At 40.7% G+C, this 21,506-nt stretch overlaps 1 protein-coding gene across 14 annotated transcripts in view; it reads right to left on the reverse strand.

Annotated features, from left to right (window-relative positions):
• Window positions 1–21,506, reverse strand: part of PPP2R2B (protein phosphatase 2 regulatory subunit Bbeta) — a 400,010-nt gene that overhangs the window by 163,813 nt on the left and 214,691 nt on the right. For 3 of the 14 annotated variants that reach the window (XM_075996187.1, XM_075996185.1, XM_075996188.1), the window contains exon 2: window positions 8,345–8,410. The exons of 10 other annotated variants lie outside the window; for them this stretch is intronic. In XM_075996187.1, the coding sequence (XP_075852302.1) occupies window positions 8,345–8,363 (19 nt within the window). In that variant the 5' untranslated portion in view covers window positions 8,364–8,410. Of the gene's footprint in view, window positions 1–8,344; window positions 8,411–9,764; window positions 9,854–21,506 lie in introns of all 14 variants that reach the window. One more of the 14 variants, XM_075996186.1, reaches the window with a different exon arrangement.

Below are 21,506 nucleotides of genomic sequence, written 5' to 3' on the forward strand. Positions count from 1 at the left end.
TTTGGGATAATGAACATTTTTGGAAATAGTGGTGATAACTGCACAACATTGTGAATGATTAATGTCCCTGAATTGTACACTTAAAAGGGGTTAAAATGGCAAATTTTATGTTATATGTTTTACTACAATAAAAAGGTAAAGTCTATAGATATAATTGTTGACATTTGTAATAGCACCATATTATTAACATACACAAAACCATTCAGTTTTTCTATGTAATTGAGAAAAGAAAAAGTATCCTTTATAAACAAAATTAAACATATTTTGGCAAATAGAGCTAGGATAGGTAAAATTTAATTGGCTAAATTGCATCAGTGCTGCCTGAATACATTAATAAAAGTATATAAATGTTTACAAAAGTGAATGCAGGGATATGAGGGAGTAAACTTCTCAGCACTGAAGATACTCATGAAAAATTGCGTGGTCACCCAACAGGGAGATCATAGAAGGAATTTATGCAAATGGCAGGACGTTGCACAAAGGTCTGAAAGGCCTTCCACATTTTTCAAGAGTCTGAGCTTCTCTGAGAGTTGCACACAACCAGAAACTTTCCCGGGGTTAAACAATTTCCCTTCGTCCTTAGGCAATGACAAACCTCTGGGTGCCAGCATTCCCGATACCAATTTAGTATCCTGGTCTGGCGATGTCTCTACTGAAAATATCCTTTGCTATAAGTCTCCTGAAATTTCCATAGCACTCACCAGGTTTCATCAAGCAACCATCTTAAAATAATTTTTAAATATCCAGAATGGAACAGATTCCCCTATGAAACTGGAGCACAGAAAATAAAATTCTTCTAAGCCTAATTGTCATAATGTTTCCAGGGAGAACATCCAAGGCTATGACATGATTAGGGAGGTCATAATAAAGATGTGAATGTAATTTGCACACGTGCTGCCGACCTCAAATATGCAGCCCACTCAGAGGCAATTTGAGTAAAAACTGTGAGGGCTACTGTCAGTGTTTGTCGCTTCTTGATTTTCTTACTCCCGGGGACTGTGTCTGGTTTCATTCTTGGTCTTAGGGAAGGCTTGCCCGCACCATCTCACCATGCATTCAGTCTAGATCTCCCGAGTTGAATTTTCACTCTTCCTAGATTTCCCCTATCATGAATTTTCAGTAACAGAGAAGACCATGAAGAGAGGAGATGGGTCAGTGACTCAAACTTACAAAGCAGTGGCAAACGGCAGAGCCATCAAACACAAGGCTGGGCCACAGAAGGCATGTTTCAATAACAATTCAGAAAACTCAGACTCTAATCAAACACATCTGTGCTTTCCATTCTCTACCTGCTGTCTCACCTACAATGAAGATGCTTAAATCCCCATTAGTGGGGTAGGGTCGCCCTTCTGCGGAAAAACAGAGCCGGACTCCAATCTGCTTTGCGGGTCTGCAGAACAGCTGCCAGCTGATCAGAAAGCGTTGAGTGCGGGATCCAGCGCGGGCAGGACGAACGCAGCTGGCTGCCACAGCAAGCAGCGAGGAACAACAACAAAAACGCCATTTGATTCCTGGGCTGAGCCAATCCATCTGGGAAATCTCTCAAAGAAAGTAGCTGGAAATGACATTTCAGCTCTGCTTTTCCTAGTCAAGTCTGCAACCTTAAGCCAGAGCCTCAAAAATAGCACTCCATCGACATGGTGTCAACACAGTGGCACTCGAGTCTCCTCCCGTTGGTCTTTTGAGAGTGGTGTTAGCTCTTTCAGAGATAACACGTGAGACTGAAGGGGCTGGGTGCTGGAAACGAGACTGTGCCCACATCTTGTTTCCAGAAAACGGATTACTCTGCTAGCTGCCGATTCTTGGATTTCCTATCATAAGATCTGAACCCCGGGCCTGATGCACAGTGAGGCGTGCGATTGGCATTTGCAGAAACCTTGACATCCCACACTGCAGTTCATGATTGGTGTCAGAGAAAGGAGCGTATTAAATGACTGCCAGCCCGATGATAAGGCCGGTTATTACCGAGGTGTAGTTTCCCCAGGTCTAAAGACTCATAGTGGTGCCACTGAAGCATGCCGGGGAGAAGATAAAATTTAATTAATAATTTCCTTAGAGGCCAACAGTCGATTACAACTATGTTCCTTGCTGTTTTCTGCAATGACCTTATAGCTCATAAACATTATAGATGCACACTTGGTCATAGTCTCATCCCCAGGTTTAATTTATGGCTCAGGTTGTCCTGCGTAATTAGCTAGACTGAAATGAAGATTTTTCAAATGCTAGAAACATCACGGGCTCTGCATAAGGTAGGTGTGTGCCTCCCTCCCTTCTCTTCAGTCTCATGCCTAGGATGGTTAGCACAATTTCCTGGATTAATAATATGCATTATGGACAAAGCTGGGGTGAAGGTATAGTCTGCTTCTGAGTTACAGGGAACAAATTTTGGTTTCTCCTAGAATTGTCGAGTATGGACGCTAAATTAGATAGCTTTACTTGTATTCTATAGGGTCGCTCAAGCTAATTTGTTTTCAGAAACAAAATGGCAAGGAATGATATAATGGTGTAGATTTTTCTCCTCTAGAGTAGAATACTTGTTCCTTTGATATGGCACTACAATTTATTTTGGACCTATTATGTGCCACTTTTTTAGAGCTGTGGGAGAAACAAAAGTCTGGATTATCTCTGGGATCGGTGCCTCAAAATCTGGGAAACAGTACATGTTTAATAAATTGTAGGATATTTTATATTTTGTATCATAGAATAAATGGGCAATGTTAATATAGTCAGAAAAATGACAATAATATAGATTAAAAATGATAGTCTCTGTCTTCCTAAAATTGAGAAACAATGTTTGCTGGATGCTTCCTGCCAGGCTCTGTGGTATCAAATACAAAAGGATGCAGCCCCAAGTACTGGTTCAGACTTTAAAAGTGACTGTCCAATAGCAGAAGAGACTTCCCTCAACTTGCCAGAACAAAGCCCAAACTTGACCTATGACATTTTCTACTATTATCTTTGGCACATTCTTCTCCCTATTCTATGCTATGGCCACATTATATGGGCTTCACTCTAGTGCCTGGCCAGACTAGAGTCTCAAATGCCTGTTGAATGTATAACATTAAAAGAGACTTCATCTCTATGCCTTTTGTTGGTGGCATTCCCTCTGGTTAGACGTTCTTCACCAATGGCTAGTCCATTAAAACTCTTTTTGCCTGTTCATCAAGATCTACTTCAAATATCATCTAAAACACAGAGGTGCATTAGTATCCACTTCATTCATTCACTCATTTGTATATATCTCACCTCATTCTAAAATGGTTAAGGCATCACATATAGTTGAATTGCATAGAAGGATAGGAATAGCCATGGTTTTGTGAAGATGCAGTCTTCAGTGCCAAAGCAAACCATCTTCCTTCCAATTCTCACTCACATTCCGCACAGTGAGGATAAGAGCAGTTAACACTATTGACAGGATTTATTTGCTCTGGACTGTGTTAACCTCTTCATATATAATTATTTCACCTGCACACACAATACTGCCATGATATATGTATTATTCTCCGCATGTTACAAGTGAGAAAACTAAAACAGACATGCTAAGTAAACCTGCTACAAATCACACAGTAATGGTAGTGTGAGTGTATCAACCCAGGTCTAAGTCTAAATCTTCGCTCTTATCCACTACATTATCCTACCTTAGCTCATCATAAACAGATGTGAAAGCATGTCTACTGAGCTATGTCATTGAAGATAACAATTTAGGTATTCCCTTGGCCTGTCTGATACCAACTACTCAAACTAGTTACTTGACCACCTGGATATTTAGTTTACATGAACACAAAAGTCTGGATATTCAAAATGCTGTGATACTCAAGCAAAGACTTCAGATCTCATCTGAATTCCTATATTTCCATATAATACCCAGGAGGCAAGACATTTTTCATGAACACAGAACCTAAGAGATCTGAGCTAAAAAATGGAAGATTTTATACAAAAAGCACATGTTGCTCAATCATTACAAGTGTAAAAATGAATTTTTCTATAACTTACCACAATTTTTCACAGAATTAGAGTTGTCCTAAAGTGTTACTTTATGAAAATAGATAATTTGAGGATATTACAGCCCTGTTAAATCCAAGTGAGATTCAAATAAAGGAAAAAGGAAGATTCTGTGAATGAAATAAATTTTGGATCAATCCAGACTCATCATCCACTGCTATAATAGAACCAGAACTCTCTTGTAGATATTGAGGATTCGAACATTCTTGCTTCAAACTCAAAGATACCATTCAGAACCCTGTTAACATTTAGAATATTCAGGTTCTGTATTAATCCAAGAAGCTCAGGATCCAAAATTCCCCCTAAAGCAGCTACCCCTGTGGCATACCCACCAATTTATAAGTTATAAAGTTGATAAAGATAGCTCAAAGGATTTCACACTTCATCCTGAATTACTGGATGACAACCTTACTCTTCCAGCTACAAAGTTTTTGTTTGCCCTCTCTTGATTTTCATGTCTTGCACAAATCACATCATGTGTAGCTACCCTTTAAATTTAATATACCTCCATACTCAAAAGTTGTTTTCTTCCTTGCCCATTTTTTTTTTAAAGAGTTGAGCCACAGTTTTTCAACCCATGCTTCGTATATGGTGATCACCTTGGTTTCTGAACTGCATTTGGCTATTTCACTGTATAAAATGCCTGAACTTAATTGGAGAGAGAGGGGAGGAGAGAGGGAAGGGAAGAGGCAAGGGCAGAATAAGAAGAAGAAAAAAGAGAGGGAGGAAGAGAAGAAAGAAGAGGAGACAGAGAGGAAAAGAAGGCAGAGTGTGGATAGAAATGTGGGACTGCAAACTGGTTCAGCCTCTGTGGAAAGCAATATGGAGATACCTTAAAGCGATACAAGTAGATCTACCACTTGATCCAGCAATTCCACTACTGGGCATCTACCCTAAAGGTCAAATGACACTCTACAAATGGGACACCTGCACTCTAGTGTTTATAGCAGCACAGTCCACAATCGCAAAGGTGTGGAAACAACCCAGGTGCCCATCAATACGTGAGTGGATTAATAAAATGTGGTATATGTATATCAGAGTACTATTCAGCTTTAAGAAACAATGGTGATATAGCACCTCTTGTATATTCCTGGATAGAGCTGGAACCCATTCTACTAAGTGATGTATCTCAAGAATGGAAAAACAAGCATCGCATGTACTCACCAGCAAATTGGTATCAACGGATCAACACTTAAGTGGACATATAGGAATAACATTTATTGGGTGTCGGGTGGGTGGGGTGTCGGGTGGGTGGGAGGGGGCAGGGAGTCATGGGCAATATATGTAACCTTAACATTTGTACCCCCACAATATGCTTAACTAAAAAAATACTTTTACAACAACAACAAAAAGAAATGTGGCTATAAGAGTGTAATAGGATAATTTATCAATATGGAAAAAATTCCTTAAAATTGCTATCACATATTCTGACTCAAATTTTTCCTTTAGGAAATTTCCTCCCAAATATACAAAAAATAAGTAGGAATAGTAAGGGTTATTAAGAATATTGGAAAACTGGATACAACCACACGTCTGAAAATAGAGGATAAGTTTAACACATTAACTGCCATCTGAGTTGTATTTGATTCACACTAGTTTTGAGCCTGGGGCCTCATGAAACCTATGTAATTCACACGTCTCTTTACCTTGGGAGCCACGTGAACTATTTTTTGAGTTGCATATAACTCATGCATACAAAACCATAAAAAAAAATTTCTCATTAAACCAGAAAGGATCATTCTTGTCTTCAAAGTTTTATTCTATTTTTGTAATAAAACATCATGGCCCAAAGGAAAGAAAAATTTTTTCTAGTGTGGCGCTCAATGCGTTAATGAATTAAAATACAGTTGTATGGTGGGCTTTCTAAGCTACTGAAAATCATGTAACAGAATATTTGGCGACACATTCGTGATATATTTCTATGACAGAAGCATGCATGGGCATAGTCTCATCCCCAGGTTTAATTTATGGCTCAGGTTGCACTGCATAATCAGCTAGACTGAAATGAAGATTTTTCAGATGCTGGAAACATTACAGCCTCTGCATAAGTTATAGTATAAGCTTTTGGTTTCACTGAAAATATGTATGCATTGAATAAAGAGACAATGATTTCCACAAAAATGTTCACAGAACATATCTTTGGGTGCTTTAAGTATCCCTTGTTCTGGACCCATGCTTTTCTCTTCGGTTGATTAAACGGCATAAGTAATTTAGAATTTTTCTATTCATGGTTTTTGCATTTTCCCTATTTTCCAAAGTCCACATGATTTTTGTAATCAATTAAATGACATGCTATTTTAAAAACATCAGAGGCTTTAAATAGTTTAACAAACAGCAACAACAACAAAACACTCCTTTAACATAAAGCACCCAAAAGGAACTTCTTGGAGGTGGATGCTTTTCTTTGCAACTCTCAGCAGACACAGGACTGTAGACAATGTACCTGCAAGTCCCCGACAGCAGGTATGACAATTTTCCATAGACAGGAAATGAAGCCTCTGAGGACTAAAGACTTTAATCACTAAACATCAATTCCCTCCCAGGGCAGTGCAGAAGTTTTGTCACTGTCTGGTTGGGCGAGAGGAGGAGGAGGAGGAGGAAGGCTGTGCTACTGTCTCGGTGAACCCACTAGTAACGTATCACATTAGAATATCAGGGAGAAGGAATATGAGAGTGTGTGTATGCACCCTTCTGTGTGTGTTAGTTGGTGAGTCCCAGATCTATAAAACTTTGCCCATAGAAGCAGCAGCAGTACCAAAACGGTGAAGGATTGATCAGAATATCTCAAAACCTTATGCACCGAGAACAGCAGCTGGTTAAAATTTTACCACTTTCTTTTTTTTTTTTTTTTTTGCATCTAACATTTTGTTTTTTATTTTTTGGATGCTGACAATCTTTTATTTTAGCATATTATGGGGGTACAAGTGTTAAGGTTACGTATATTGCCCATGCTCCCCCGAGTCAGAGCCTCAAACATGATCATCCCCCAAACGTTGTACATCTCACTCATTGTGTTTGTATATAAAATGGAATGTTGCAGCCTATTTTTTTTCCCCTCCAAAATTGCATCCAACTTCCAGTTTTGTCTGTACAATGGAATGATGTGCAAAGATGATTTTCTCAGTAAACAGCTATAAGAACAAAAGGAAACTTGGGGACTAAAAGTATGAGAAGAAGACAGCCTCAGTTTTCTAAACTACTGAAGTTTTATGTATTTGTAAAAGGAATGTAGTTATTTTTAAGGGCAAGGATGTTTCTATGTCACCCTGAAAAGTTGCTGTGAATGAAAATTCCTCCAGACCTATTTTAATTAAGAAATGTATTAGCACTTGTAACACTGGTGGGAAAATTGATTCAAGACAACGCTCTTTGGAGATATTAGATATTTCCCCACTACAATCTTATTTATCACATTAACATCTTTAGTAAATATCATAACTCCTGGTAATAGCAAATCAGAATTAATATCAATTAGAGCTGCAATTCTAAATGTCTACAATCTAACTATATGTTGGTAAAATAAAAGTGCTAGTTCAAGTTGACAGCCCTATCAACACGATTCCTTTTCGTCTGGTTCTTAGCTCTCCAGAAGAAATGACTGAAGATAAATATCTCTACCTCACTAAAGAAGGTTCTAGTATGTTAACTTTACAGAATATCATTTTCCTGGTAAGTTCAGGTCAGACGTACTTTGACCTGTAAGAATCATGAAATTTTAGGATTGGACACATGTAAGTTAGATACGAATTTAGAAATGAATTAAAAGGATGGGCAATCAACTTGTGAAATCTACCACTGCAAAGAGAAAAGCAAACAGAAAACAAGAGTCACCCAAGAGTATCCCATCAAGCCAAGCTCATCTTAAGGGTCAGTTGTGAGCTTTAGGGTGACTCTGAAGCACCCCTCCTGTGGCAAATACATCAGTAAACACTACTTTAAATGCACTATTGTGGTTCGCCTAGGTTGTCAAGTTGAGTGCTTTGGGAGATAGTCAGCCAGGTGTCAATTATGAAGTTGGCATTTTCCTGTTTCTCCAACATGCTAATAAGACAGACACTTGCAGGAACCCTTGGCTACCCCAGCTTTCTACCCACCGGCAGTTACTGACAACTTCCCACCACCACCGAAGTGCTGTTCTTGGGGGCCAGGTTAGTTCCGGGCTACTGAAGAGGTTTACATCATCTCTGCTTTCTCTGAGCTCTTAGTTTACAGCTCTTGACTGTTTTTGTATAAACTGTTTCATTCCTTTGCCCATTTGTAAAAAGATGGTACTTGTTTGATTCCCTGGCCCTCTTCCCACAACCCCTCAAACTGGTAGAGGAAAAAAAAAATGAAGACACACCTGGGTATGATGATGTCATCTAGCAAGTTCCTTCTTATTACAGGTCACTCTTGAGAGAAAAGGCTCCTGGATGCAATAAAAAGATAGGGCCTCTAAAATTTTCTTTAATTTCACCAACTCAGGCAGCTTTTCTTTATAACCTAGCTAACAATAACTCCTGTTATTCCCTTTATGCTTATTATAATTCCAATCAAATGCGTGACACTCTATATAGGGCTTATCTTGTTCATTTTTCCCAACTCGATGGAGTGGTTGCCATAATAAATCCCTATTTTGCAGATTAAAAACCTCAAACATAGGCAGGTTAAGGATTTACCCATGGCCATGTGCCTTGTTAGTAGCAGATCTAGGATTTTAAACTTTGGGTCTGTCAAAAATGAAACAAACATACAAAAACAGTGCTTACGAGTACCCTTATTGGTTTCCTTACCCGTGGCCTTTGTAGAGGGGTGCAAACTCAGGTGCCAGGCAGGTAATCTGCGTGAGTGCAGCTGACTGAGGGTGTGGAACAGAGAAACATGGCGGCCTGGAAGTCTCAGGAGGAAAACCACTGGCCGTTCCAGCTAGCTGTGGCCATGAAGGATATATGTGCCCACTGTGGCCAGAGGATCAGATTTTTAAAGGTTGGCAACTCACTTAAAAACTATTTTAACGGTGAGGGACAACTCCATACTAGCTGAGCAAAAGCCATGCGTAGGTGGAGGTCAGCTGTCAAAGCCTTGAGTTTCTAACCACTGTATTTTTCTTTCTTTAGGCTCAACCCCCAACAGGTGTGATAATAACACGCTGCTTCAACAAAACAACACATCTTTGGCTTTTAAATTTCTCTCTCTCCTTCCCCACTGTGGTAAGGAGTTGAGTGGCAAACTGTCTTTCCCATCTCTGTTCTTAAGAGGCAAAGTCCAAACTGAGCAGGCTTGGTGGAGATCTGCATTTCCAACTGGTAACAAGAATCCTTCCCTCCCTCCCCGGTTCAGGCTGTTGTGTGAGCATTTCTGAAATTACCTCTAGCTTTCTCATGTGGTTTGGCTACATACTAGCTTCCACTGAATCGAGCTGTATATTGTGTCTTGGAGGAGAAAGAAAATAAATCCCTGTCAGACTCTGAGAAGTATAGCTCAGCTTCAACCTTCTCTGCCCAAATTTTAAAGGTGATGATAAACTTCACACTAATCAACTACATTTTTTTCTCCTTAGCACACCTTAGTTTAAAAAAAAAAAAAAAAGAAAGAATAATTGCTCTCCAAAGCAGGGAGGTTGAGGTTGGGCGCAGCAACCTACCATTTTAGTTTTAAGTAATTTGGAAAAGCACTTTAAGGTCTATGGTGGAGGGTCCTCTTTTGATACAATCCTTTGGTTTACAGTTACACCCCCCTGCAACAACAGAAGCAAATCTCTCTGCTTTTGGGTTTTGACTCACACAGATCTGCATTCATTCCTCCCTCTCAGTTTCTTCCAGAGACCTTAGCATCAGCAAATCAATCTTGCTCACTGTTGTATCCCCGGCACCTGGCACAAACATTAGTAAATATTTGTTGGATAAATGAATAAAATGAAAGAAAGGCTCAGATCAGTTGGGACCAAGATAACATCTATGCAGTGATTTATTCATTCAAATATGTTAGAATGAACTCAGGTCCCTAAGGAGTGTGTCTGAGGAACAAAAGATGGCCACTGTTCAGATCACTCGGAGGCTTTTGTTTTGCTGTGCAGGGTGGAATCTGAAAGTAACAGCTGATCTTGTCCAGATAAAGGAGGGGGAAGGAGGGTTTCAGAGTGGACATGTGGGTGAAAGGGAAAATAGCTGAAACTTGGGGAGCAAATGGGCAAGACATGGGAGAGAGAAAAAGAGATGCTGGGGTGAATGGCATAACCCTCACTCTAGTCTCTCCAGAAAACTTTGAGCGAAATATTCACTAACATCAATTATTTTGGAATCGAGTACCACAGTCAGTATTAACAGTGTAGCTGCCATGCATGCTCAACAAAGTCTCTTCCTTGGAGGAGCAAACAAAGGTGATATAGCCAGAGAAAACACACCTTATACTAACACATGAAAACTGCTCAAAGGTACTCACAAAACCACTGTGGGTTCATGCAAAGACATTTATTGAGCCTTTACTATGTACCAGGTATGTGCTGGGCCCTGGTCATGTTGTGGCAAAGAAGAACAGTCAAGGTCCCCTGCCCTCAAGGTGACAGAGGCAATATATCCAAGGAATCAGTGATGGGGCAGGGGTGACAGGAATAAAGAAGGGGTCATACAAGGTAATGATAATGGATGGGCTTCAACATTAACTAGGTGATCAGGGTTGTCCTCTCTGTGGAGTGAAAACTGAGCCTGGGAAACCTAAGGATGGGAAGAGGCCAGCCGCACGAAGATCCATACATCAAGGTTTTCAAGAAGAGGGAAGGCTGGGCGTGGTGGCTCACGCCTGTAATCCTAGCAGTCTGGGAGGCCGAGGCGGGTGGATTGCTTGAGCTCAGGAGTTCGAAACCAGCCTGAGCAAGAGCGAGACCCCGTCTCTACTATAAATAGAAAGAAATTAATTGGACAACTAATATATGTGTGTATATATATATATATAAAATTAGCCGGGCATGGTGGTGCATGCCTGTAGTCCCAGCTACTCGGGAGGCTGAGGCAGTAGGATCACTGGAGCCCAGGAGTTTGAGGTTGCTGTGAGCCAGGCTGACGCCACGGCACTCACTCAAGCCTGGGCAACAAAGTGAGACTCTGTCTCAAAAAAAAAAAAGAAGAGGGAAGAGCTACACTCACATGGCCGGAGGTGGCAGAAGGCAAGTGATGGGGAGAAGAGTGTAGCACGTGGTCAGAGAGACCGGCAGGGGCTAGATCTGGGAGACCGAGAACACGACTAGGTCTGCAAGGATCATGGGTAGACTGGCAAGCGCTCAGGGAAGTTGACTGAACCGCAAAGGTAAAATGTAATCACAACACAAGGGCCCTGCCATGCAGCGTCTCTGGGGGGGGGACAGTTCCCAAACGCTGGCCCTCCAGGAGGCAGGAAGTAATGCAGTCTACTTAATTGCCCTCCAGGACCGCTCTGTGTATGAATGTAAAACTAGGGATTATCCCGCCACAGATGCAAATGAAAAGGGCACAGTGGGTCACTGCTTTTCCTGAAGACTCTTCTCACTTGAGGTAGAAGCGAAAATGCCAATTACTCTCATTTCTGTGGAAGGGAACCGAGAGGGGAGAAACACCAGAGAATTGTGCTTCCGATTGGCTTGAAAATCCTAACAACCACCCCAAAATTAAGAGAACAGGAAAAAAAAAAAAAAGCCCTTTGCTCTTGGGACTTTAAGTGATTAGAAAGAGTTGTTATTTGGCTGATTTTCACACTTCATTAGCATATGCATGATTTAATGAGGGAGCCTGCTGGGGGGGCTGGCACGGGGAGGGCGGCTCCTGCTACCCGCAGACCAGAAACTGGGGCAGTAGCACTGGGAGCGCTTAATTGCGCCAGCCAGGCAACGGAGAGCACGCACAAAAGGGAGGAGCACACGGTGGAGCTTTGGAACAAGCACGGAAAGACGCCGGCTGTCTACCTTTACCCGCGAGCACACCTACACCGAGAGCCTGGATGTCCCTTGCAAGGACAAGCCCATCTGTGCTAAGCCTCGAGCTCCCCACTGCTCTCGCCTGGATCACATGCCAACGTCGCCGTTGCCGTCTCCAAAGCCCCAGCAATGCTAAGAAGAAGAGTAAAGCATTAGACTATGTTAAGTAAAGCATTAGTCCACGTTCCACTTTAGCCTTGAAGAGCAGCAAGTAGGGTGGCCTTCTGGAGGCAGAATTAAACGAAGGCTGCAAGAAGAAGACAGGCCTTCACATTTTGATTCTGAATTACCTACCAGGTTAGACCTGTAAGCAGAGCAGCAAGGACAAAAGTCACAACCAGTGCTTCAAATTCGTTAACAGTGAGGTCTTCTTTTCCTCCTCTCAAAACACCTCAAAGGCCCGTGCAAAGGAAGAAAAGAAAGAAAGGGCAAAGAGAGGCTACCTGTAGGGGCAGGACTCAACTACACGCTGTCACTTGCCTTTCTGGACCTGTTTCTCTGCATGTGTCCTTTTGGAGGGACACATATGTGAAAAGTGATGAGCATGGCGAGGGTCTTTCTGAAAAGTGGCAGGGCATTTTACAATTCTCATACCGTATTCTCACCTTTAACACCACTTTTAATGTCATCTAACTTTAAAATTGTATCAATATCCTATTGATATATCTTGGCCCATGGAAATCCCAATTTTCCTTTCTCCCTGTCCAATTTGCCATGTGTGTAAGTGTCTCTGTGTGTGTTTGTATCTTAAAGGCCTGAGCTAATTAGCATACTCCATACCCCTGCCAACAGCGATTGGTTTAAATATTTAAAAAAAAAAATCCCACTTGGACCAATGAGAGTTAGGTCCAGACTTTTGTTGTCACATTGAGAAGATTCCAACATATTACTTTCACTCTTCACACCCAGTCCTCAAAGCTCTCCAAACATGTCAAGCATTTTCATACCTCTGTGCTTTTGCAGATGCTATTCCACTTCTTGAATGAATGAAGAAATCCATCAGTTCTTCCATATGCTATTTTGGCTTGAATCCCCAAACCTTATGCTACCATATTTAATTTAATAAGAACATGCTCACGACTATTTATTATACCAGACCATTGTCTGTCTCCCCAGCAACCATTCTTCCTTTCTTCTACCAACAATCTCCAGCCTTCCCCCTTTCTCATCCTCAAGTAAAATTTGGTCAGTGATTCTTCCCCTCAACAGCAGAATTAGGCCCCCACTGGCCTATGTCCATCAGGTAAGTCCATCTCACTGAGGATAGGACATAGACTTAGGGATGGGCACAGAACCCAGACAGAGCTAACGAGATGTTAGGAGCATTTCCTAGGAATTTAAGGAGATATGAAACCTTGCTCAATGGCAGCCAATTTTCTAACACAAAGCAGCTGCAACAGCAGCTGGGTCTACATAGAAAGCAGAAGAGAGAGACTATTGACCCAGGGTAACATAGCTAAGATCTGCATCAAGCTTTACCTGAAACTAGTGTTCATTTGAACTTTTAAGTTGTGTGTGCCAAACTTTTGATTAGACACATTTTTAGTATGACTTTTCAGCCTTTTCAACCAAAAGATGAATACAGTGACAATACAAAAACAAACAAAAAAAAACCCAAAAGCCAATATGCTGATAAAAATGCTACATAGTTGAAGAGCCCAGACAGAAACCTGTGGGAAACCGTAACTATCTTCTATGTCAACTCCAAATTATTCGTGCATTCATCCATTCAACATGTATTTAATCACTTACTACATACCAGGCACTATTCTAGGATGCTGGGAATATAACAATGAACAAAACAAATACCCTCTTGAAACAGATTCTAGTGGAGGGAAATATGCAATAAAAAATAGATAATATATAGTACGTTAGAAGGAAGCAATAGAAGAGATTAAGGCAGATCAGAAGGACAAAAGGCGGAAGGGGATTGCAAGTTCAAATAGGTAGTCCATATAGGCTTCACTGAAAAGGTAACACTTGAACAAAGGCTTGAAGGAAGTTGGGACATTGGCTATGCAGGTGTTTAGGAGAAGAGCAATCCAGGTGGAAGATTCAGGAAATTATAAGGCCTTCATGACTGGTAAGTTCAAGTACCAGCAAGAAGGCAAGCCAGTAGGAGGTAGGTTTCGATAGGAAACTTGGGCTAATGATGTAGGGCCTTGCAGGCCACCATAAGGGCCCTTTTACACTGAGTGAGGTGGGAGTCACTGAAAGATTTTGAACAGAGGAGTGACATGACCTGACCTGAATTTTCAGAGGAATCAATCTGATTACTGTGTGTAGAATAGATTTTGGGGGTCAGGGGCAAGAATGGAAGCAGGAGATTGTTGCAACAATGCATATTAGATAGTAACTTGCATCAGCATGGTAGCCGTGGATGTGATGAAAAGAGATTGGATTCTGGGTAGAGTTTTAAAATAGAGCCAATAGGATTTCCTGAAGCGTTGTTTGCAGCATAGGAATCACGAAAGACTCTAAGATTTTTTGGCCTGAGGAACTAGAAGGATGAAGGTGCCTTCAACTGGGACAGGGACAGCTGCAGATGGAAAAAGTTTGTTCAGGAGACGATCGGGAGTTCAGTTTGAAAATATTATCTGAGATGTTTTGTTAGACATCCTAGTAGAGATTCTGAAGAAGCACTTGGATATGTAAGTCTAGAATTCAGTAGAGAGGACTTGACCAAAGATAGAAATGTGGGAGTTATTGGCATCTACTGCAAGTCAAAAGACTGGATGAAATAATGAAGGGAGTAACTATAGGAGAAGAGTGAATCCAAATATTAACTCATTTAATTCCTATAATACCCTTATGAAGTCAGCTGTTATTGTTATCCTATTTCATGAAGTCACTTATTGAGATTCTAATCATTTTCTTGATTAAGGAAACCGAGGTTTAGAGAAGTTAAGATCACAGAGCAACTTGGCCAAGAGCACACATGCTCAACTGTGTATAAATACACAAATAGCTGAGCTGGGACTGAAACCCCAGCAGGCTGACTCTACAGTCTGTGTTCCTAACTATTACCCAATATTGCTGTCTATTCTCAAGTGGGATTATTTAATCAGCTGATGGATGTTTAGGATTAGAAATAAGGAGAGTGTGCAGGACCTAAGAGTGGCAACTGAGCTAAAACAATTCAGTTCCTGTTTCCAGAGTTAGATTGCGCTGCAAATACAAAAGGTAAGGGCTGAGGTCATGGCATTCAAACACAGGAGACCTGTTTGCCCACTGGTCCTCACACTTGGTCAGATTCATTTGGGATCTTACTAAAAGACACAGATTTCTAGGTGACCGTGCCTAGACATTGACTCAGTAGATATTGTGTGGAGCTTGGGAATTTCATTTTGACACGTCTCAGGAAATTCTGAACTCTTTGAGAAATAACACCATAGTACTATTAAATACTTTGGCTTGCCTCTGTCCAATAACTGTGCATTCAAAACACCAATACAATTGAACTTTAATTCATGTTAGTTCACAGAAGGGATTGCAACAAAAGAAAGATATGTACAGGATATTGACTATAGCTTAGCATGGAAAAATAGCTGATATTCTTTATAAAGATCTTTAGTCTTCTTTTGTCAATTATAATCAATTTCCTACTTGAACTAAAATTGATCTTATTCTTTTATTTATTCATATTAGTAAATGAAATGATTTTGAACTTTGCACAGCAAATGGTAGGTCTTCACTAAATACTCATTGAAAAGATGAAGTGTGTGAGAAATTTATGTCCTGCATTTGTCAGTGGAGACCCGAGCTTAGGTATCTTTTACCTAAGGACAGTTGCAATCAAAGTGTAATACCTTTTAACTTAAGCTAATAGTGACCATACTTTACAATAAACTGCCAAAGCAGAGATATAAAGTGGGTTGCTATGAGCATCCACTTCTTTTAGTTCTGATTAAACAGACAAGTATAGATTTTCTCAGAAATGCACATATTATAACAATTTGACAGTTGAGTAAGCCCAGAAAAACATGAAAATATAGCTTATATTTGCTTCCAATTTGGTTGGAATCTAAAGGTAATTAATTGCACAAATTATTTCCTCCAATATCAAATGTTATTACCAAATATTTGCACATCCTATTGCTTTCTGTTTCTACTTAGGGTTTTAGAGACACACCTTACAAATTCTCTATTTTAGTGACAGGACTAATTACCATATGAATACAGTAGAGTTTTATTTTAACTTATGAATTTTTCTAGAACAACTGACTCATCTAATTTATTGGTTTCATTGGTAGTCCAAATGAAATTCGTCCAGTTTCCAAAACAGGAAAACCAAGACAACAAATAATTGTTTTTGCCTCTCCCATACTTTTTTGTGCAAAATAAAATATAGGGGTAAAGAAGGAAAAATTTCTCATTCCCATCCAACCATCCATCAATAATTTGCTCTTTTAATCACATTGTATTAAACATTTACATAGCAATATATTAAGGTCATGGGCTCCTAATTGCATGTTCATGAGCAGGTTATTGGTTTCTTCCATCTGCCAAATGGGGCTAGTGAAAAAACCCACCTTATAAGGACTGTCAAGAAGATTAGATGAAATCCCACTTCTGGGTATATATCCAAAGGAAATAAAAGCACTCAAAGAGATATGTACACTTCCATATTCATTGCAGCATTATTCACAATAGCCAAGATAGGGAAACAACCTAAGTGTCCATCAATAGTTTAGTAAAGAAAGAAAATGTGGTGTGTATATATATACAATGGAATATTATTCAGCCTTAAAAAAGAAGGAACTCTTATTTAATGGTGAGTACATGTGGGGTTTGTTTTTCCACTCTTGATACTTCACTTAGAAGAATGGTCTCCAGCTCTATCCAGGTTAATACAAGTATTAGTTCACCATGTTTTTTTAATGGCTGAGTAGTACTCCATGGTGTGTGTGTATGTGTGTGTGTGTGTGTGTGTATATATATATATATACACACACACACCACATTTTATTAATCCACTCACAGATTGATGGGTATTTGGGTTGTTTCCTAATTGAGCAACACTTGTGTGCACATATGGAAACAACATTCATCAGAAACTAAGCAGGTGGGAGATGGGAAGACGGGATGGGTAAATTCGCACCTAATGTTCACAATGCACACTATCCGAGTGATGGGCACACTTATAACTTTGACTCAAATGTTACAAAAGCAATTTATGTAACCAAAATGTTTGTACCCCTGTAATATTCTGTAACAAAAACAAGAGAAGGAACTCCTGACATTTGTAACAACATGCATGAAACTGGAAGACATTATGCTAAATGAAATAAACCCCACACACAAAGACAAATACTACATGATCTCACTTATAAGTGGAATTATAAAAAGTTGAATATAGAGACAGACGATAGAAGGGTGGATACTAGAGGTTGTGGAATGGAGAGAATGAGGAAATGTTGGCCTATGGGTATGTGCATACCCATAGCATATTGACTACAGGTAATAATAATGTATTGTATACTTGAAATTTGCTAAGAGTAAATGTTAAGTATTATCATCACCCACTCTCCCCAAACAAAAAACACAAAATATAACTTTTTGAGGTAATAGATATGTTAACTAGCTTGAATACAATAATTTCACAATGTATAGCATATCCAAATGTCAGATTATATGTCCTGAATATAGGCAATTTCGATTTGTCAAATGCACTTCAATCAAACTGAAAAGAATCAATTGACACTACTAAGAAAAAGATTATTAGATGGAATAATGCACATAAAATGATCAGCATAGTATCTGGCACACTATAAATGTTCTGCCATTGTAACTGTCATTTATATCTATGCATAAGCTCAACTGGGCATAAATATGCATATACATAGGCTTTCCCTACTTTTTGCCAAGTTGCACTTCACTATTGCACTCAGCTACCCAGTTACTGCTTAATAAGCATCTCTGTTTCATCTCTTCCACTGTGGCCATTCATTCAGTGGTGTTTGCTGCTGACTCAAATGATGGTACACCCATGGCTAACACCCATATAAAGACAGCATTGCAATGGTCTGACATCTGAGGAGCATTTCAGAAATGCAGTGGCAGCATCATCTTATTCAACTGGACAATAAAAAAAAAACACACACACACAACAAAGGGTGTCTTCATGATGGGCCCATGTGTGAAGTGGGTACACTGAGTGATCTGCTCCCATATCTGCCCCTCAGCTGAGTCACCATCAAAGGCAGAAGTCATCTTAAAGAACTTGAAATTACCCACCTGGCCTCACCACGTGCAATGCAATTTTTATTGAAGGATAAGTTTGGGTTATGAGTTAGAATGCCACTTCCCTGGAATCTGACTGCTCGGGCAGCTACAAGTGACAAAACATTCTTTTTCTTTTAATGAACAACCACAGAGTGCCTCCAATGTGCCATATATACACTGTGCCGGTGCCTGGGGGTGGGGGGGAGTGGAGGCAAATACGACAAGATTCCTGAAATGCTAAGCCCCAGAACACACTATTTCTCCACAAATGCCTAGTAGAAAGACCTGGTCCATAACTGACGATGAATAAAGATTTGCTCAATGAATGAACAAATGTACAGTTTGGGCTAGTCCTAGCTATAAAGCTTAGGGTAGAAACTGAAACTAATCAGGCCAAACTGAGGAAGCCTCTATTCCCAGCTAGTACTGCCAAAAGGCACTCTTTGTTTTGCAGTTTCCAAGCCTGGCCAGGAAGCACACGCTTTTACTTAGCTAGGCCATTGATTACAAGGGAGTGCAATCATCTCACGATAAGGGAGTGCAATCATCTCACAATTACTGCTATTAATTAAGGTCCACTCTGGTCCTTTGTAGTAGAAGAGATAGTGACTTAATATAGTACCCCTGGCAATGGGAAGAATAGGCTTCACCTCGGCTCCCAGCCCATAGGATCCTCACCTTTCAAGGTGGAAATAGCAAATCAGCTAAACTCTTCCAAAAATTTTGGAAGTTAACCCTTTGTTAGCTCTCAACATCCCTGCTGTGCCGTCACAGCACGGGGGCCCTCCACCAGGATCCACACAATAACCGGCACTGTTCCATTGCAATTAATAGAATAAAGGGCTCTCGGCTACATTCTATCGACTATTATTTACAGCGTGACTACAATCAGGCTTTAGCTTTCAAGACACTCCAGAACTTGAGCATGTACCATCTGTGGATTCTTGTCATCACACAAAGCAAATAATTGCTTTTTAAAAAATCCATGCCACTATTGCTAATTTTTTCATTTCTACAAGCTATCGCACTAACAACCTCTGGGTATTTACACAGTTTATTTGATTATGCAGTGGTTTTGTGTGTAGTGAGCATTATACAGCGGGTCTGTGTACATTGAACTCACCATCCTGATTCTGCAAACCAACTCTCTCGCTTTTTTTCTTTCCTATATTCTTAGCAGGAGGACAACAGACCCGTCTTTCTGACCTCTGGAGGGATTAACATTCGTAAGACCTATCAAGCTGAAAGATGCCGCACACCCATGCTGAGTATGACATAACAAGATATGTTTGTAACCTCGCGCTTAAAGAGATCTATCTACTGGGCATCACCAGCTACCAGCAGCTAAGCACATTACTGTCATCAAACGGTGTTTATTGAACGTGCAGGAACTGTCTTGTGAGCTCCAAATTAATGGGGGACTCCTGAGAACCTAATTTTAAAATATCATGCCCCTCTTTGTTACCTGTAATTGTTTGTCTCGGAGACTGACACTTTAATTGGGGCTGCGGGCTCCAATGCACAACTGCAATTTTCCTTCTGAAAGCGAGAAAGTGGCCGCCTAAGGACGCCTGGCTCAGCTCCTGGAGTTCGGGGGGTGGCAGTGGGGGTGGGCAGCCACAAGTGCCGTGACCATGGAGGAGAACAGGAGCTTGTCTCAGGTGCAGGCTGGGAGATGGAGAAATAAGTCATCCGTCTTCTTTCATCATCACCGTCCCATCACTACCCCACCCTAGACGGGCGTGTGTCTCATTTTTAGTCTCCTTCTCAGGAACTTTCCATTTTTATCCCCAGTATCTTCAAGGGCTTGGTGGGTCTGGTTTGGATCCTCTAATTGGCTTTTACCCATTTTAATGCTCCCAGAAGCCAGATTGGCCCTTTCCTTGCCTACTTTGTTGCAACATTTTTCACTCCGTTGCCTCATTTTGCTTTTGTTTTTCATCTTCCAATGAGGCTTAGTCTCCTCTCTCCCCTCACCTCCCACTGGAGAGATCTGCCATGATCCTGGCGTCCCCGACTGTCCACTGAGCATGCCTTTTCCCAGCTGGTATTTCTCTAATCCGCAGCTTCCAGTCTTTGGTTTGGATCCACAACGTATTCTATGGTGATCCGTACCCATGAACTCCTCAAGGACAAGGACAGGCCAGAGGATAAACCTTCATACAACACCCACCAGAGTATGAGCCTAGAGCAGGGTCTTGGGATGTATTCTTAGATGAATGCTATAATTTAAATGATGTAAGTACTTTAAAAAGAATGTTCTTGGGCCGGGTGTGGTGGCTCACGCCTGTAATCCTAGCTCTTGGGAGGCCGAGGTGGGCGGATTGCTCAAGGTCAGGAGTTCAAAACCAGCCTGAGCAAGAGCAAGACCCCATCTCCACTATAAATAGAAAGAAATTAATTGGCCAACTGATATATATATAAAAAAAAAAATTAGCCGGGCATGGTGGCACATGCCTGTAGTCCCAGCTACTCGGGAGGCTGAGGCAGAAGGATCGCTCCAGCCCAGGAGATTGAGGTTGCTGTGAGCTAGGCTGACGCCACGGCACTCACTCTAGCCTGGGCAACAAAGCGAGACTCTGTCTCAAAAAAAAAAAAAAAAAAAAAAAAAAAAAGAATGTTCTACAGATGATAAAATCAACACCTAACGTAATCCCACCATGTGCTGGTACTGAGAACAACAACAACAAATATAAAAACAGTAACTACTGATATTTACTCAGCCTTGAATGCTCCAGGCATGTGGCTGGGTGTTTTGCCTGGATTATCTCTTTGAACCCCGTCAATAACTTCACAAGGCAGGCACTGATACTATAAATGGGGAATTGCAACTTGAAGAGTTAACTTTCTCTAGGGTATGCAGGTAACGAATGGCAGGTCTGGGGTTCAGGTCCACGTCTGTCTGACCTCTAAGCCTGCTCGCTCTCTTAGCCATTTTATTGCTACATCCTCTTTTTCCTTGTTCATTTAGAAGGCTCTATTCAGGCTCAACCAGAGTGACTCTGAGACTTTACATTATAAAAAGGACTTCATATGCTTTATATAGAAGGATAGGTGATGAATACTCACCAAATACTCAGAAGTGACTTTTCGATTTCTGTAGGCAATGTCTGCCGATTCCCATTCTAGGGCAGGCAGTACAAAGCCATGGCCAAAGAAAGTTTACCTACTCCCCAATTCTTAGGTGGAATAATGGTTTCTTCACTAGACCATGAAGGGGCCAATCTGGGTTTTTATAGCAAATCTTGTTTTCTGGCAATGACTGTATTTCTCCTGGTCTCTGTCTTAGAGGTTATTTGCAGCAAGCTAATTTAAATTTTAGACACAGTATAAATTTTAACAGAGAGAGAGAGAG

This window comes from Microcebus murinus, chromosome 21 (genome assembly GCF_040939455.1).
Source record: "Microcebus murinus isolate Inina chromosome 21, M.murinus_Inina_mat1.0, whole genome shotgun sequence".
Taxonomy (NCBI): domain Eukaryota; kingdom Metazoa; phylum Chordata; class Mammalia; order Primates; family Cheirogaleidae; genus Microcebus; species Microcebus murinus.